At 45.0% G+C, this 16,106-nt stretch overlaps 1 protein-coding gene across 6 annotated transcripts in view; it reads right to left on the bottom strand.

Moving 5' to 3' along the window:
• PIP4K2A (phosphatidylinositol-5-phosphate 4-kinase type 2 alpha) overlaps positions 1 to 16,106 on the bottom strand; it is a 183,993-nt gene that overhangs the window by 65,232 nt on the left and 102,655 nt on the right. For 5 of the 6 annotated variants that reach the window (XM_049624681.1, XM_049624680.1, XM_049624676.1 and 2 more), the window contains exons 2-3: positions 2,367 to 2,464; positions 782 to 878 (exon numbers count right to left, since the gene is read on the bottom strand). In XM_049624681.1, the coding sequence (XP_049480638.1) occupies positions 782 to 878; positions 2,367 to 2,464 (195 nt within the window). Of the gene's footprint in view, positions 1 to 781; positions 879 to 2,366; positions 2,465 to 9,363; positions 10,261 to 16,106 lie in introns of those variants that run through there. The other variant, XM_049624679.1, reaches the window with a different exon arrangement.

The raw sequence follows: 16,106 nt of genomic DNA on the forward strand, positions 1-16,106 counted from the left end.
GTCAGCACAGAGCCCGACGCAGGGCTCGAACCCATGAAGTGCGGGATCATGACCTGAGCCGAAGTTGGGTGCTTAACTGACTGAGCCACCCAGACACCCCCATGATCTTGATTGTAAAAGTCAAATTTGAGAAAACCAGGCAAATACGGGGGCGGGGGGGTGGGGGGGACGGGGAGCAACAGTGGACATTTTTATGTGGTGGGCACCAAGAACAGACGATGTTCCCAGGAGCGGCAGGCTCCTGCTGGTGCAACAGCCCTACGGTCACTAGACCACACCAACCACTCCAGGTCACGGTGCACAAGGCGTGGCCTCCGACAAAATGCTGTGAGCAGGAGAGTCGGGTTCAGACGATTGGAAAAGCAGCAAATCAGCACGAAAATACAACTTTGGTGATTGCTAAGGGGACCCTGTAACTACAGGAAACGCAAATTCAAGACCCAACGTACACACTGGCACTGACCGTCGACACGCCTGATGGCAGAAATCAAAAGAAGGCTGTGCTGACGGGCCACTTCCTCCAGGAAGTGAGAGTATCATCTGCAACGCTCACGTGCGTGTTTGCTTCCCGAAGAATGGTCTTTTCCTGCCGACCGCTAACATCATTTTGCCCAGAGGCCCCTAACTGACGGAACCCAGCCTTTATTTCAGAAAGGACACTGAAACATTCCTACGTGAAATGAAAATTGCCATTACGTAATTACTCGTGACGAAAAAAAGGTCAGTCCTAGTTTACAGAGCAAACCCTACTGGAAGCAAAGGTTGCAAAAAAGCGACTCACCTGGAAATCCTGATCGTCGATGCCAAACCTCTCCCGCAGGTTCCGGAAAACCATCGGGCAGTATTCCTTAAACTTGAAGTGGCTCGGCATGTTTTCTCTGAAACGGTCATAGTGTGGAATAACGTTTAGATGTAGACTTGACTTTGCCACCATCTAGTTCCACGTGCAGCCCAAGTGCCCGGGGTTCCCCACCCGCACAAGGCTGGTACGGCCCAGAACCAACCACAACCCACAGTAAACCCGGGGGGACACAGGGACAGACTGGTGGCCTTCGCCTCCTCTCACCACCTATAGGGGCACTGAGACTAGACGACCTTTCTAATCCCAGCCACTCCTCGTGGCCACTTTCCCAAAGAAGAGGTGGAAAGAGAAGGGGCCACACAGACGGAAACGGTGAAGGAAAAGCAAAGAACTTGGGGAGCCCGGGGTGGGCAGCGGAGCGAGCCACAGACGCACTCCCCACATTCGTCCTCAGGTACCTGCTGATTCGAGTTCGCAAAACAACACTATCTCTCACTCCTCCAACGACCCAGCTGGTGCTATCCACAAATAACCACATTCCAAATGCACACAGAAAAGGGGCACCCTGGGTCGCGTCCGACTCTTGATTTCAGCTCAGGCCGTGATCTCACGGCTTGTGAGTTTGTGTCCCGTGTCGGGCTCCACGCTATCGGCGCGGAGCCTGCTTGGGATTCTCTCTCTCCGCCCCTCCCCCCCAATCAATAAACTTTAAATAAATAAATAGATAGATAGATAAATAAATAAATTCACATAGAAGAAAATCCCTTCAAAAGGTCAACTTCTAAACAGTTTGAAGAATTAACACATCAGCTTCACATCAGAACAATGGCCACATGAAGAAATTTCATAATTGATCCCCACGCGGGAGAGATTTCTGTAAGGCTCCTCCCACCCACTCGAATTGCTTCCTCCTCTGTGCACCCGTAGATACATACACACCTCTCTAGTCGTACTTTGCACACTGAATTATGCGGTAATTTGCGTATGTGTCAGATTTCAAGCACCTGCCTGACAGCCCCCTGAGGGCAGGGCCACGTCTTCCACTTCCTCGTCCCTCCTCTCAGTGGACAGCTAATACATAAGAGGCGCTCCATAATGACATCCAAAATGACAGCCAAATGAAGGAGAAATACTCTCACTGCCCAACATGGCATCCAATCATGTTTTAGAAAAATGTCCCTTAATTCTTTATTGTTCTGTGAAGTAGTTATTTCTGCTCATAAGGTCAGCATTATTAGAGTTTTGTCCCAAGACCGCTCAGGTCCACAGCTGCTAAAAATCCCAAGCAATTTACAGCTTCAAACATTTCAATTGTAATGAGAATATCACTTTTAACGTAGAAGATATTCATAGAGAACAATATGCCATATGGCAAAAGGATATTACCCAAGAGGGCCTGCCGTTGCTTTTCTGAAAATGACAGATGGTTATGTTTATCACAGGATTAACTTCATCAGCAAAACTTTACTCCCACCCATTGAAAACTAATGCAATTACAGAAATTCACAAAACTCATACTCCTGGCAGCCGTGTCAGTCTTATAAACGGCCGTACTTGTACTTACTTGTTAAAAAGGTGATTGTCCACCTTTATCTTTGAATAGGCTTTGAAGTCATCTGGCATCAGCATAACAGGGATTTGAACATGGCTCAGTTCATTGATCTAGAAAGACACAGAGCAAAATGACACAGGTTAGAAATCTCTCCGCGGGAAGTGCTGGACTTGAACACACATCTTGGGGAAAAAAACCCAGTGGACACGAGCACCTCCCACCCCCCACCCTCCTCCTCCTCCTCCTATCCCAGATCATCTCTCTTGCTGCCCTCCTCACTCCCTCTGCAGGCTTCACTACCGCCCCCACCTCACATCCGGCTCCGACTGCTTGTCTCCCCTTCTGCTGCTGGGTGTGGGCGCCCCCCCCCCCCACCGGGTGGCAGCGACGAGGGAGGAATTCTGGAAGGTGAGCCCTCGTGGCCCCCTGGCCCTGCTTCTCCCATGTATCTCCCCACCTCCTCTCCAGAGCCTCAGCCCAGAGCTTCTCGGATTGCATGTCTAAGCCAACTTCTCCCCGCAAAGAGAATGCTATCTGACAAAGAGGGCTTTTTAATTTCTGACATAAATCTCTGTTGAATTAATGAACAGGACTATTTCTTTACACATTTGGGTACCCAAAAAACCAACACTGTCATCCGTGTGATCTTTACCTTTCTTACAGGAACTAAGTATTGGGGCAGGGCATCAATGTACCAAAAGAAGAGCCTTCGTGAAAGAAGGGAAAGAGACATAGGGCCCCAGGGCTAATGGGTTTCAAAGGCGTCAAGAATAAAAATAAAGACACGGTTGCAGACGACAAAGGGTTGGATCAAGTTCTAAGTTCCAGCGAATGGCAGGGGCAGCTCTGACACATAACTTGGGAAAGGTTGGACTTTCTCTTGGTAAATTATTTTTCTATCTTGGTTCCCGAGCTATACGTCCCTTGTTGCTACTAATGAAAACCCCTCAGAAGATTTACACCTCCAGCAAGTGGAAGAGCCTCAGAAGGGTTCTCAGTTACAAAAACAAAACAGAACAAAGGGGAAAAACTGAGCTCTTTGATAAAGCAGAGTGGTTAACACATGGCTGGGATCATAGAATGGAGAGAAACATCTCCAAGATGGCTTCCTTCTCCTAACAGGAGTTTAATCCATTGGGAATGAGAGGACTACCAAGCAAGCATGAACGGATGGGTTTCCCTGAAGACAGGTAATCAATTTCGACACTTAGTTGGGCCACAGGAAAGCTGGGGAGCTCAACCACACACTTCGACATTAAACAAGCACCTTTGAAGGAAGCAGAAGTAGCCTCATCACCTGAGGGAAATATTTGCAAATGGCGTCTGGGGGACAGCATCCCCGCCACAGGCCTCCAAGAGCCCCGCGGAGCATGAACTCACAGACAGAAGCAGAGTGGGATTCTGCAGAAACCAAAATTATTCTCAAGACTTCAGCTGTTAGAATGACCAGATACAGAAAAGGAAACGAAAGCCATGTGTAAAATGTATGAAGAAGAAGAAGACAGGCTGGCAAAAATGAGTAAACTACGGGACTTTCAAAATGACCAATCAGGTTGAAAAGGGATCCAATAAAACTTTTACAAAATGAAACTTATAGGGGCATGAAGGACTCTACTCCTGAAATCACTGTTGCACTATATACTAACTAACTTCGATGTCAGTTAGGAAAAAAAAAAAAAATTATAACTGATGAACTGGAATCAGAACAGAAGGCCCCGAACCCAGGGCCCTGGAAGCACACTGGGTAACTGGTGGACTGGAGGGTAGGTCTGAGGGAGTTCCCCAGAACACCACAAAGAATGAAAATGCAATATATAAAGGAATGGGTTAAGGAAGAAAAAATGCTTACGGCAGGGGGTTTGAAGGGAGAGTAAGTGAAATCTTAGAGGAAAGGAACAGAGAGTATGGGGGAAGAGACAGTGTTTGAAATAATAAAGTTGAAAATGTTTTCACACCTGATGGAAGTTATGCAACTATGGATACATAATACCCCGTGTACACAAAATAGTCTAAGAAGAAGTCCGCTCTTAGACACAGTGTAGTTAAGCTGAAGATACCAAGAGCAGAGAGAAGAAAATTGGCCAGAGGGAAAGGACAGAACACAATGAAGGCATGACAACCAGACTGACGGCTGACTTCTCAACAGCAAAGCTGGAAAGCCCCGAAGACGGTGCTTTGGTCTACCTTCAAAGTGAAAAATACTGTGTACACAAAACTGTATGCTGCGGTATAATATATATCTGGGCTATTATCGGGGTCCCTGGCACAAATCTAAAACCCCTGGAATTTCCAGAGTGAAAGGATTACCTTTTGCCACTCATCAGGCACCCTGTTTGAGCACGCCTGAATTCATGCTAACGAGGTGACTCCGGGTGAGGCCCCCAGAGAGCCAGAGAGGATGGGGCCGGTCACTGGAAGGGCCAAGTAAGAACAACTTTGGAACTTTCAGCCCCGCTCACTGACCTCTGAGAAGGGGAAGGTTGTTGCTAGAGATTAAGTTCCATTAAAACTCTTGAACAAGAAGTGCTGGGCTTCTGGGGGCGGTGAACACATCCACGTGCCTGGATGTGGCAGCACACCCCAGGTCCGTGGGGACAGAAGCCCCGGTGCTCGGGAACCTTCTGGGCCTCCGCCTATGTACCTGTTTGCCTGGCTGTTTATCTGGATCTTTTATCACATCCTTCATAGTAACCTGGTAAATGTGCATACGTGTTTTTTACATGAGCCGCTCTAGCAAATTAATCAAACCCGAGGAGGGGGTCAGGGGACGTCCGATTTACAGCCAGTAGGCGAGAAGCACAGGTGACAGCCTGGGACATCTGAAGCAAGGGCATCTGAAGCAAGGGCAGTCTGTGGGACTGAGCCCTTAACCCGCGGGGTCTGATGCTGTCCCCGGAGAGGCAGTGTCAGAATTCACTGCCCTATAGTATTGAAAAAACGTATGTGGGATATCCACTAAAACTGTCTTCCAAAAAGAAAAAAAGAGCAAAATAAAGGCTTTTTCATAGAAACAACACCCGAGAACTTACCGACAAAGGACCTCACTAAGGGAACTTGTAAGTCTTAGAAGCATATTATTTAGCCTCTAAGGATATAATTCAGAAAGGAAGTAAATGTTGTGTGCGGAAGGTATGAGATACAAAAAGAATTAGTAAGCAAATAAAGTTGTAAATATGAAGACAAATATAAGTAAGTATCACCTATATAAAGTAATAACGCTTAGTTCTCGGGAGCAAAATAAACACTGAGTAACAACAGCAGGTAAGTTGGGAAGCAAAGTGACGGGGGCCTGTTGTATTGTTCAGGAGAGTGAGGCAACTTTAAGTATTGTAACATTTAAAAGGCAAACATTTAAAGTAGAGAAACAGAGTATATAGCTTCCAAACTAGTAGAAGGGGGGGGGGGGGAGGGGGGTGGACACAATGCGAAAAGAAATAAGACTCATTATTTTTAAAAAGAGGAAAAAATACTGGCGTCTGGGCTCAGTCAGTTAAGCGTCCGACTTAAGCTCAGGTCATGATCTCGTGGTTCGTGAGTTCGAGCCCCATGTCGGGCTCTGTGCTGTCGGTTCAGAACCTGGAGCCTGCTTTGGTGTGTCCTCTCTCTCTCTCTCTCTCTGTCCCTCCCCCGGTTGCACTACTCTGTCTCTCAAAAAACGAATAAACGTTAACAAAATTTTTTTTCTTTTTTAAAAGAAGAGGAAAATATAAGCACTGCAAAAATGGGACAAATAGAAAGTAAGTGATGAACAAGGCTGGATAGACACATAATCCCAATAAGCATGAGTGGACAAACAATTAAAAATAAAGACTGTCAAAATGAATTAAGAACTACAGGCTATATGCAAGAGAAACACCTAAAGCATAACTCAAAAAGGTTGAAAGGAACAGAAAAACCATATTAAATAGTACCGAAAATTACTGAAAAGCTAGCTTACCTTTACTAACATCGGGTAAACTAATAACTTTAAGACAAAAGCATTATTAAGGGTAAAGAAGGCCTGTACATAATGATAAAAGGCTCAATTAGCCAGGAAGCTAGGATTCATATTGTAAGTACCTCATTAGTCTGGAATTATGCCCCAAAAATTGTTAGGACCTCAGGGAAAATGGGCAACCCCTTATTATCGAGAAAGATTTGAACATGCTTTACTGATAGTTCAAAAAGCCAAAAGAACTAAGAAAGATAGAGATTTTTTTTTTTTAATTTTTTTTTCAACGTTTTTTTAATTTATTTTTGGGACAGAGAGAGACAGAGGATGAACGGGGGAGGGTCAGAGAGAGGGAGACACAGAATCAGAAACAGGCTCCAGGCTCCGAGCCATCAGCACAGAGCCTGACGCGGGGCTCGAACTCACGGACTGCGAGATCGTGACCTGAGCCGAAGTCGGACGCTTAACCGACTGCGCCACCCAGGCGCCCCGAGATTTTTTTAAACAACAGTCATTCAATATATGCTCTTCCAGGTGCTTGGGATATGTTATTGAAAACAGATTAAGATGCCTGCCCTCCTGAAGCTTACATCTGAGTGGGAAGAGTCGGTAAATAAAACATAAACTTGGTAACATAAATTATCTACTATGTTAGAGGACTATGGAAAAAAAAGAAAAACAGCGGGAAGAAAGGGCTAGGGAACGCCCATCAGTGCATGAGTGGGGGTCCCCGAAGTATTTTAAATAGGGAGGGTTGGAGTAGACCAAGGTTTGGAGAGAAAAGGGGTTTAGCATTCCAGTGCAAAGGCCCTGGGGCAGGGCATGCCTGATATGCTTGGGACATGCAGACCCCTGTGGCTGGAGATTACTTGAGAAGAGAAACAGGAAGGGCTGAGATCACTGGAAAGACTGGCTTTCACTGCCAATGATATGGGAGCTGTTGCAGGGTTCTGAGTGGTAGAGTGTCCACATTACTTGGGGTTTAAAAAGATTACTGGAGGGGTGAGGGTGGGCACAAGTATGCGACAGGGAGACCAGTGACAGCAGTGTAGGTAGGAAAGGGGATATTTTTCGAAAGTGGAGCCAACGTCATTTCCTGAAGTTCTGAATGTGGGGGGTAAGAAAGAAGCCAAGACTGAGGCCGAGGCTTTGGCCTGAGCAATTAAGGGGACAGATGTGCCATCATCCAAGGTGGGGGGAGAATTCTGTGTTCCTTCTCATGCTTTTTGCTTTTTGAATCATGTTAAAGAAATGCCTGTTGTAAAAACTGGGTGCTTTAACAATTTTTTAATAACGACAAAATGGAAAACATACACGCAAACTATCAGGCTACTTACAACGTACATATATAAAATGTTATGCACTGCAGATTCTCAAACCTTATTATGATCAGATTAGAAACCCCCACCTGCATTTCCTGATCCACTGTCTTTTTTTTTTTTTTTTTTTTTTTAAACACAATTGCTGGGCAGCCAGCTTCCCAAAGATACCATGTCCTTGAAAGGAATGTAGCATAATCTGAGCTGAAATCGTGGACTCCCTCGAGCTAGTAGTTTGCATGGTATCTCACAGATGCTGAGTATCTACCACATTCCTCTGGAAATTCTCAAATATCCCTGGCACTCCTGGGAAATTTGCTGCAGTGCCCCAGGGCACCTTGGCAGAGTTTGGGAAGTACAGATATAAAATACGGCAGCAGATGTTTAAAACGGCAAATGATATCATCTAATTCTAGAATGAAATCATCAGAATAATCCCTTAAGATTCATTGGAGTAGATTATAATTTACAAGCACTTTATATTCATCCCAAACAAGCTTCATTACAACCACCCGTTAATCTTTAACCTGCATACATGGATGTTCTATCCAGAGAGTTTTCTTGATAGAACTCTGTATCAAACGCATTGTGCAAGGCCAAATTACCATTCTGTTCCTTCCAAAGTATTTCAGTAACTTAATCAGAAATCACTTTTAGCCTACTGTATACTATATTACTAGAATCTCCATATTACGGTCCATGTACGAAACTGCCACTTAACAAGAACACTAGACTAATTTTAAATCATGCATTCTTTCCTACTCATGTCACTCAAGTCTCTTAAATAGAAAACAATTCTCAGTATATCTGTGAAAAATTTAAAAACGTGTATCTTTATATCAGCACTGGAATACCAAAGTTTGGAAACAAGAGAATCAGAACCGAAAACCAAGTCTGGTGAGGAGCACAATTAGAACAAAGCTGGATGATAAATCGGTTTTTCGGTATCTTGTGCAAACCAAAGAGTGTCCGTAAAAACAGGGCGTTTACAGGGTTGGCAAAGGGCAAGGTGAGAAGCAATCACTTCACATCGCGTTCCCCAAGTTATACAGAAAAAAGCTGGAGGGAACATGATAATAAGATTCCTATCACAAGCTAGGTTCTGCGTGGTTACTGAAAAAGCGAAACCGGATTTGGAAGCAGGAACAACCAAATCCCTGCATTCGGACGCCTCAGGCTGTTGGGATCAGACCTGGCAACAGTATCTGCTTTAGAAAGAAAGCAAGAAGTGCCAGCCGTGAGTGTCTGCTCTGGGCTGAGCGCTGCACAAACACCGCGTTCACCCTCGCGGTGCCTACAGTCCAGAGGGGCACGCGCATCGACAGAAAAAGTGCACACGTGTAAAATTCAAACAATGACAAGTGTCGGGAGAGGGAAGGACATCAGGCTGGGAGCAAGCATGACAAAGCATAGACGGGGGCAGGAATGATGGAAGGAGCTAGACTTGAGCAGAAGGCAGGTGGGAGGGTTCCAGAAAGTAGGGTCACAGGTGCAAAGGCCCTGTGGCGGGAGGAGGGCACAGTTAACTAGAGAAATAAAAGGTTAACGTGTGAGGAAGGCAGAAATCAAGAGGGCACATGACAGGATGGGGCTGAACCGCACGCAGACAAGGGCTGTAAGAGGCTACTGTGGAACTCGAGGAGAGGCTAGAAGCCGGGCGAAGCGGGGAGGCAGCAGACACAAAGGAAGTAGATTCCGCTGACACTGAAATGGTAAAGACATGGACTTGAGTGAGTGGAAAGACCGCGATTCCATTTACCGAGAGCATTTTAGGAGGAGAGTTCAGTCTGGGACTTGTTAAATCTGATGTGCTCTTCAGATGTCTTAAATGTTGACGTCAAGGTGGGCAGGTGGCCACGCGGCCCTGAAGTTCCCAGGGGAGGCAGGGGCGGGAGATAAAAATACGCATTATCTGTATATGAGACAGGGGTTCTTCCTCGGGAGTAAAGGAAGGAAGCTGGAGAGCAGCGAGCGAGGGCAGGAGGGCCTAAAAGCAGCCTTGAATGCAGTCATCAATGGTTAACAGCATGGACAGGCGGATGAGCCTGCAAAGGAGAAAGGGAAGCGCGCTGTCACCTCGCGGTGGGAGTTGGGCTGGGGGATCCAGGGCGGGCATGAAGGAAAGGGAGGTGGGGAGGTGGCTCCTCTACCAGGAGGGGGAAAAGGAAGGGGTTGTGTGGAACTGGCCGAGTCTGAGGGAAGACAGCAGTTCCCGTCCACTGGCAAACCTCCGCGGGAAGGAGGAGCCGTGGCCATCGACTGTGCGAGAGGCAGGCCGGGGCGGGGGGCGTGGGAGGTGGATTCAGAGGCCTGGAGAGAACACCGAGAACTTGAAAGACGGGCCACAGAACGTGGGAGAAGGAGTCTGACGAGGGAAATGGGGCTGGGCTTCCGGGCAGAGCTGGGAGTCCATCTGTGGTCTGTGATGGTTAAGTTACAGGGAACCAAACGAACTCGTGGTGTGACATCCCGGGCAGAGCTCGGCCTCAGGGTGTGGGTGCAGAGGCGGAGGACGGCTGGGGTCCTTCAGGTTCAAGGTTTTGGTTAGTCGAGTGTGACATAAAGAGCAATGGAGTTCCAGGATAATCATTTGGACGTGGGAAGTCGGTACAAAATGCTCTCTGACCAGAGTTTTCCACGACGGTTGACACGGGTCACGGGCAGCACGCACACACAGTGAAATACAAAGCAGCAGAGAAGAAATATTGGGGTCTAGAAAGTAAGTGCCACAGGCACTGAGAGCAGGTGCTGACAGCTCCTGGGAGGGAGGGAAGCTCGATGTGGCCCTAGCCGGACGAGGAGATGTGACTAGTGTTTCATTTAAATGTCTGGAAAATGCATACTTTTACTTCTTGCTACAAATCCCAGCTTCACACATCAGAGCACGCCAGGATGTGGGGAATGTCGCACCTTCATTATTAGAGCAGAAAAGAGATGAAACGTGATTACGCTCACTCCTTGGTTTACATATACCCAAAAGAGAAAATTAAAAGAGAATCTTAGAGATCCTAGCAAGTCTCTTGTTTTGCAGATTACAACGTATCCTGGTATATCTATCCCTTTATAATCGCGTAGCAGCCCGATTCTGGGTTATATCAGACAGCTACTTTACGAGCATTTTATCTTTCATTCACAATAGCTTCACGTTTCCTTTGGGTTTCTCTTTTCCCCAGAAGTTCTCTCCCCACAAACCACTCGGTCAGATTACGAGTAGCTAGATTTCATGACCTGTGAACAAACGCTTCACAAACCCGAGGACCTACCATTTAAAAGCTTTTAATTAGTAAACAATGTTTTTTCAATAGTGTGCCCATGAGCCCCTATATTATCTTCTTCTATAAGCACATTTTGTTGCCACATGGGCTCACCCATACACAAAATTCATCGTTTTCATCAACATGTATTTAATTATAGGGCTGCCCAGTAACTGAAAGGCTATTTAACTTCCTGGATAATTTCTCCTTTAGTCTGACAGCACACAAATCAAAATATATCCTTGTTTCTAGTTCACATTCTTGAGCTCATGGAGGTAATGACAATGAGCTGTTATCTTGAATAAGGTTAAGTTAATCCCGTTTGTTAATTTCTATGTTCCACACAGAGCTTTGGGTTGCTAATGCTCAGATTTCAGGACAAAATTCTTGGGTTTCAAAGCCTTTCGTGGGAGAAAACTTTACCAGTTTGGCATTCTATCTGCCCCAACCATTCCACGTGGCCCATCGCGAAACTGGTAACGAAGGTAGCAATGATTATCATCACCACTAGTTTACGTCTATTATTCGTATTTAACAAAGCATTTGCACATTTTTCTCTTTTCTAGACACTTACCTAGGGGACACAGATACATAGCTATAATTGACATACGCTATGTAATATCCATGAAAGGAAATAAAACAATTGTGTTAACTACGTTGAAGGAAGGAATGACACCACCCCCCCCCCCGCAATAAAATTAAGCATACATTATGAAATCCAAATAGTTTTAACTTTATGGAGATAACAGTGGTTTTGGAGCTGACGAAAATTTTATTGGGTTAACTAAACAGTACATTGAAAGCACTAGCTATCTTATTAAGGCCACATTTAAAGTTCCTCGGATTGCAAATACTCAATAAACTCTCACAACAGAAATGCGCTCATACGTTATACTTGCGAAGTGCAGTAAAACCCTGGGTGGTGAGTCACGCGTTCTGCGAGTGTTCCGCAAGACGAGCAACCATTTCTAATCAATTTTAACCGGATAAGTGAACGATGTCTTGCAAGAGGAGTAGTTTGTGACATGACACCGAATGCCACGTGATCACAACTGAGCCAATGGCTCTTCTTTCTCTCACACTGCGGGATTGTGGGTGATCGTCTCCCATGCTCTGATGCTCAGTCTCAGGCCGTGGTGTTTCACAGAAATCAGTGATTTTTCAGAACGTCGGAAGGTGCCCACAAATGGCACTTGTGTGTTTTTTTTGTCACTCTAAAGCACCTATGGACAGTCCTTTGCTTTTCATACAAGAGGAAGCTTATGAATGCTTGGCTTCATTGTAGGTCAGGCTGCCTGCAGATATAGACCCTTTCCTCTGCCACCTTATTGCCAGTTACATTAAATACGGTATATTGCAAGTTTATTAGTACTGTAGTCAACATCTGTGTGAGCATATACAATGGCCCCCATGCAGAAGAAGATTCTATTGAGCCAATAGATGGCGGTGATTCCGTAAGCGACAGTGAAAGTGGTCCTACACAATAACTCTCTCTTGTCTCTCCCACACCAGCCACAATGGTTTTCAAAGGTAAGTGTGGGTCAATTTGTTTGTTTTTCTTTATATTTTGTATTTTATTATCTCGTATTATATTACAGTATTGTAACCATTTTTATGTGAATATTTTTGGGTTGTGGAACGAATCATCCGAGTTTCCATTATTTCCTATGGGGAAATTTGCTTTGATATACAGGTGCTTTGGATTATAAGCATGTTTCCAGAACAAATTATGCTCGCAAAGGTTTTATTTGTACTTCATAGTTGTCCAACCACTTCGGCAAATATTTTTTCATTTTCTATGTGTACTGACAGTCATATTCATGCTCCTATAAAGCTCAACAGCATAAAAGTATTGTAAATGCCCCCATGCAGCCAAGCTATAGGATGCATCCCCCAGGGCCCTGGGAAGGGCCTCATTTCCATTTATGCCACACAGTCACCCCCAAAACAGACAGGTTTGGACAAGCTCTGCTTTTCCACTTGGCCATTGGGCGTCAATATGGACAATGTGGGGGTCCGACATAAGACATCAAATAGGGGTGCCTGGGTGGCTCAGTTGGTTCAGCATCTGACTCCTGATTTCGGCTCAGGTCAAGATCTCACAATTCGTGAGATTGAGCCCTGCATCGGGCTACGTGCTGACAGCACAGAGCCTGCTTTGGATTCTCTCTCTCTCTTTCCCTCTCTCTCTCCCCCTGCCTCTCCCCTGCTCATGCATCCTCTCTCTCAAAATAAATCAACAAACTTTAAAAAAGGACAACAAATAAAGAAGTTTTGTTGTCAGCTTCAACAAAAACCATAGAAACCAGGGCAAAGGGATGCAGGGAGGGTTAGTACCAAGGTTTAGGACAAAGTGTCCACATATAAGTCAAGGGTGGGGGAGAGCAGAGAGAACATGTGTAGAGGGGAGTGGTGAAGGAAGAGGATGGGGAGAGCTTCGAGGTCGAGGCTCACCTTTGCCTCCCTCGCTTTAATACCTGGTATTAACCTTGCTAATACTTAGGGGACACCCACAAAGCATCACATTAAGCTCTTCAGGTACAGTATCTTATCTGATCTGTGCAACAGAGTGAAGTAGATACTATCGTTATCCCCTCTTTCCAGATAAAGAAACTGAGGGTTAGTGAGACGAGGTAAACTAACCCAGCCTGCTCAGGCAACTCACTTGAGTTACCTCAAATATAAAATTCAGACAGTGGGAATGGGCTGACCCTAAGATCCTTTGGAGCACCTGACTGCCTATGAGGTCAGACCCACAGCAACTTCCTAAGATGTCCACTGGGTGTAGGGCTTAAGAAAAACGGTTCACCTGAAACTTAAGTCTTCCACTGTGTCCAAAATTTCTAAAAGATTCCTTATTTTTTTAAAAAGGGGAATAACTACATGCATATTGAGAATGAATTATTAAACGTATATTTAATTGAATATGCCCCACGGTCTGCTACAATTATATCAGCTACGGTTTCAGTACGTGCACTCTAAATTTGGAAAGACCTGTATCGCTGAAAAGCTATCTGACAATACTTGTCACTTCAAAAAAGGGAAAGTGAAAAAATTCCTCAAACCTCCCCAAATCACAACAAATTATAAACGGAAGGACACACAGTTGATTTCCAAAGCAATTACTTACTCAAGCACATTTGTTTAATAATCGGTTTTCACTCAGTCAAGAATACACACACAGAAAGACACCCCCGCCAAAGAGCACCTCTCATGTGGAGATACAGAGATATTTAATCTGATTAGGATAGACAGTCACTAAAAATTATGCCATATTGAGATGGAACAGGGGGTAGCCGAATCTACAGGCATAGGTGGTGGGTGGGAGCTGTTTTCAGAGCAGTGCACCCATCTAGGATTGGGGCCAGATGGGATGCCAAGAGTGAGAATTCTCTCTTTTTTTTAAAGTCTATTTATTTGTTTTGAGAGAGACAGAGCGAGTAGGGGAGAGGTAGACAGAGAGGGAGAGAGAGAATCCCAAGCAGGCTCTGCACTGTCAGCACAGACGTGGGGCTCGCACTCACGAAACCGTGAGATCATGACTTGAGCTGAAATCAAGAGTCGGACGCTTGACAGACTGAGCCACCCAGGCACCCCACGAGTGAGAATTACCTTAAAAGGCCATTTCATATATCCCTCTTCAAAAAATCTCCAGGGACACCTGGGGGGCTCAGTTGGGTAAGCATCGGACTTCAGCTCAGGTCATGATCTCACGGTTTGTGGGTTCGAGCCCCGCGTCGGGCTCTGTGCTGACAGCTCAGAGCCTGGAGCCTCCTTCAGATTCTGTGTCTTCCTCTGTCTCTGCCCCTTCCCCTCTCTTGCTCGATCTCTCTCAAAAATAAATAAATATTTAAAAAAAAAATTTTTTTTTAAATCTCAAGATACGTATTGAAGTGGGCTTTCTTAACCTCTCACACAACCTTCCGACCACCTAAATATGAGTGCACATTTAAAAATACAATTTGGTAATAAAAATAAAGTGAGTAAGCTGCAGGGTGATAAACCTGAGTAAGACTCAAGATCAGTAAGGACCCAATGGGAAAAAGAACCTGATGCAGAGCTTGACATGACTGTTGTTTGGGATACTATTTTAACTTTAATTAATTTCTTAGGGAAATCGATTAATAAATATGTCAAATCAGATTCCCTAGACTTTACAAATTTCTCAATCGCTTCTGGTCTACAAAAGGATTCTGACTTCACAATTACAAAAGCGGTCCAAGTTCGCCATTAATGTCAAAAATGTCCTCTTCCCCTCCATATATCCCTTCATGACAGTATCTCAAAATAGATACTATCCACTTAGTGGACTCATCACACACACACACACACACACACACACACACACACACACACAATTCCTTTGTGACTCTCTGGTTAATAAGCATAGAAAGATCCTTCCCACCAAATAATTCACTTTCAACATTTCCGCCCTAGGGTTCATTGGCTTTTGGAAGTGAAGGAGTAGAAAACTAAAATTCCTACTTCCAGGAGGTAACAGTTGAAGGTGTTCGCAGAGATACTGGAACAAATCACAGCTGGAACTTCTGATGCCTTCCGTTTCTCTTGGTTCCACAAACAGCAGGGCCATTTAAACGTGAATCAGAGCCTTCACTGGTTTCCCCCCAAAGGTATACAAAATGACCTCAGGCGAGCTTCTAAGAAAACATTTTCTGCAGTGTGAAAGGTCATGGAGACTGTACTTCCCTCCCCAAGCTCTTCCCCAGGGCAGTCTTCGGTCTCCGCTTCTGGGGAGGGTGGGGATCTTGACAAGGAGCAGGGAAGAGGGACCCAGCTTTGAGAGTTGTAACAATAAACGTTAGCAGATTAGACAGGCTGTCTGGTTGACATACAATTGCCCCAATTAGGTGTTAATACCTATGTTGGGCCCCTTCCAAATGCCTGGGAGTTGGCTTCTAAAAACTTGTTACATTTATTAGTTTGTAAAATGGGGATCTCACCAGCAGTTTATATACCAAATATATATACCAAATATATATCAAATATATCCAATATATATACCAAATATATATCTTATTTTATGACTGAGATAGCAATCAGAATGTCCTTAGAATAAAAAAATATCATAAAGGCACCATTTTCCCTTTCTTTTACCGATTTTCTTAGTAAATTTGGGGGACGGGGATGGAGGGGAGATTGCCTAAGATTTTTTTTAATCTGATTTTTACTAATTTGTAATGTCTTATTTCCCATTAGAAAAATATCCAGTCACAGGGCACCTGGCTGG

This window comes from Panthera uncia, chromosome B4 (assembly GCF_023721935.1).
Source record: "Panthera uncia isolate 11264 chromosome B4, Puncia_PCG_1.0, whole genome shotgun sequence".
NCBI lineage: Eukaryota > Metazoa > Chordata > Mammalia > Carnivora > Felidae > Panthera > Panthera uncia.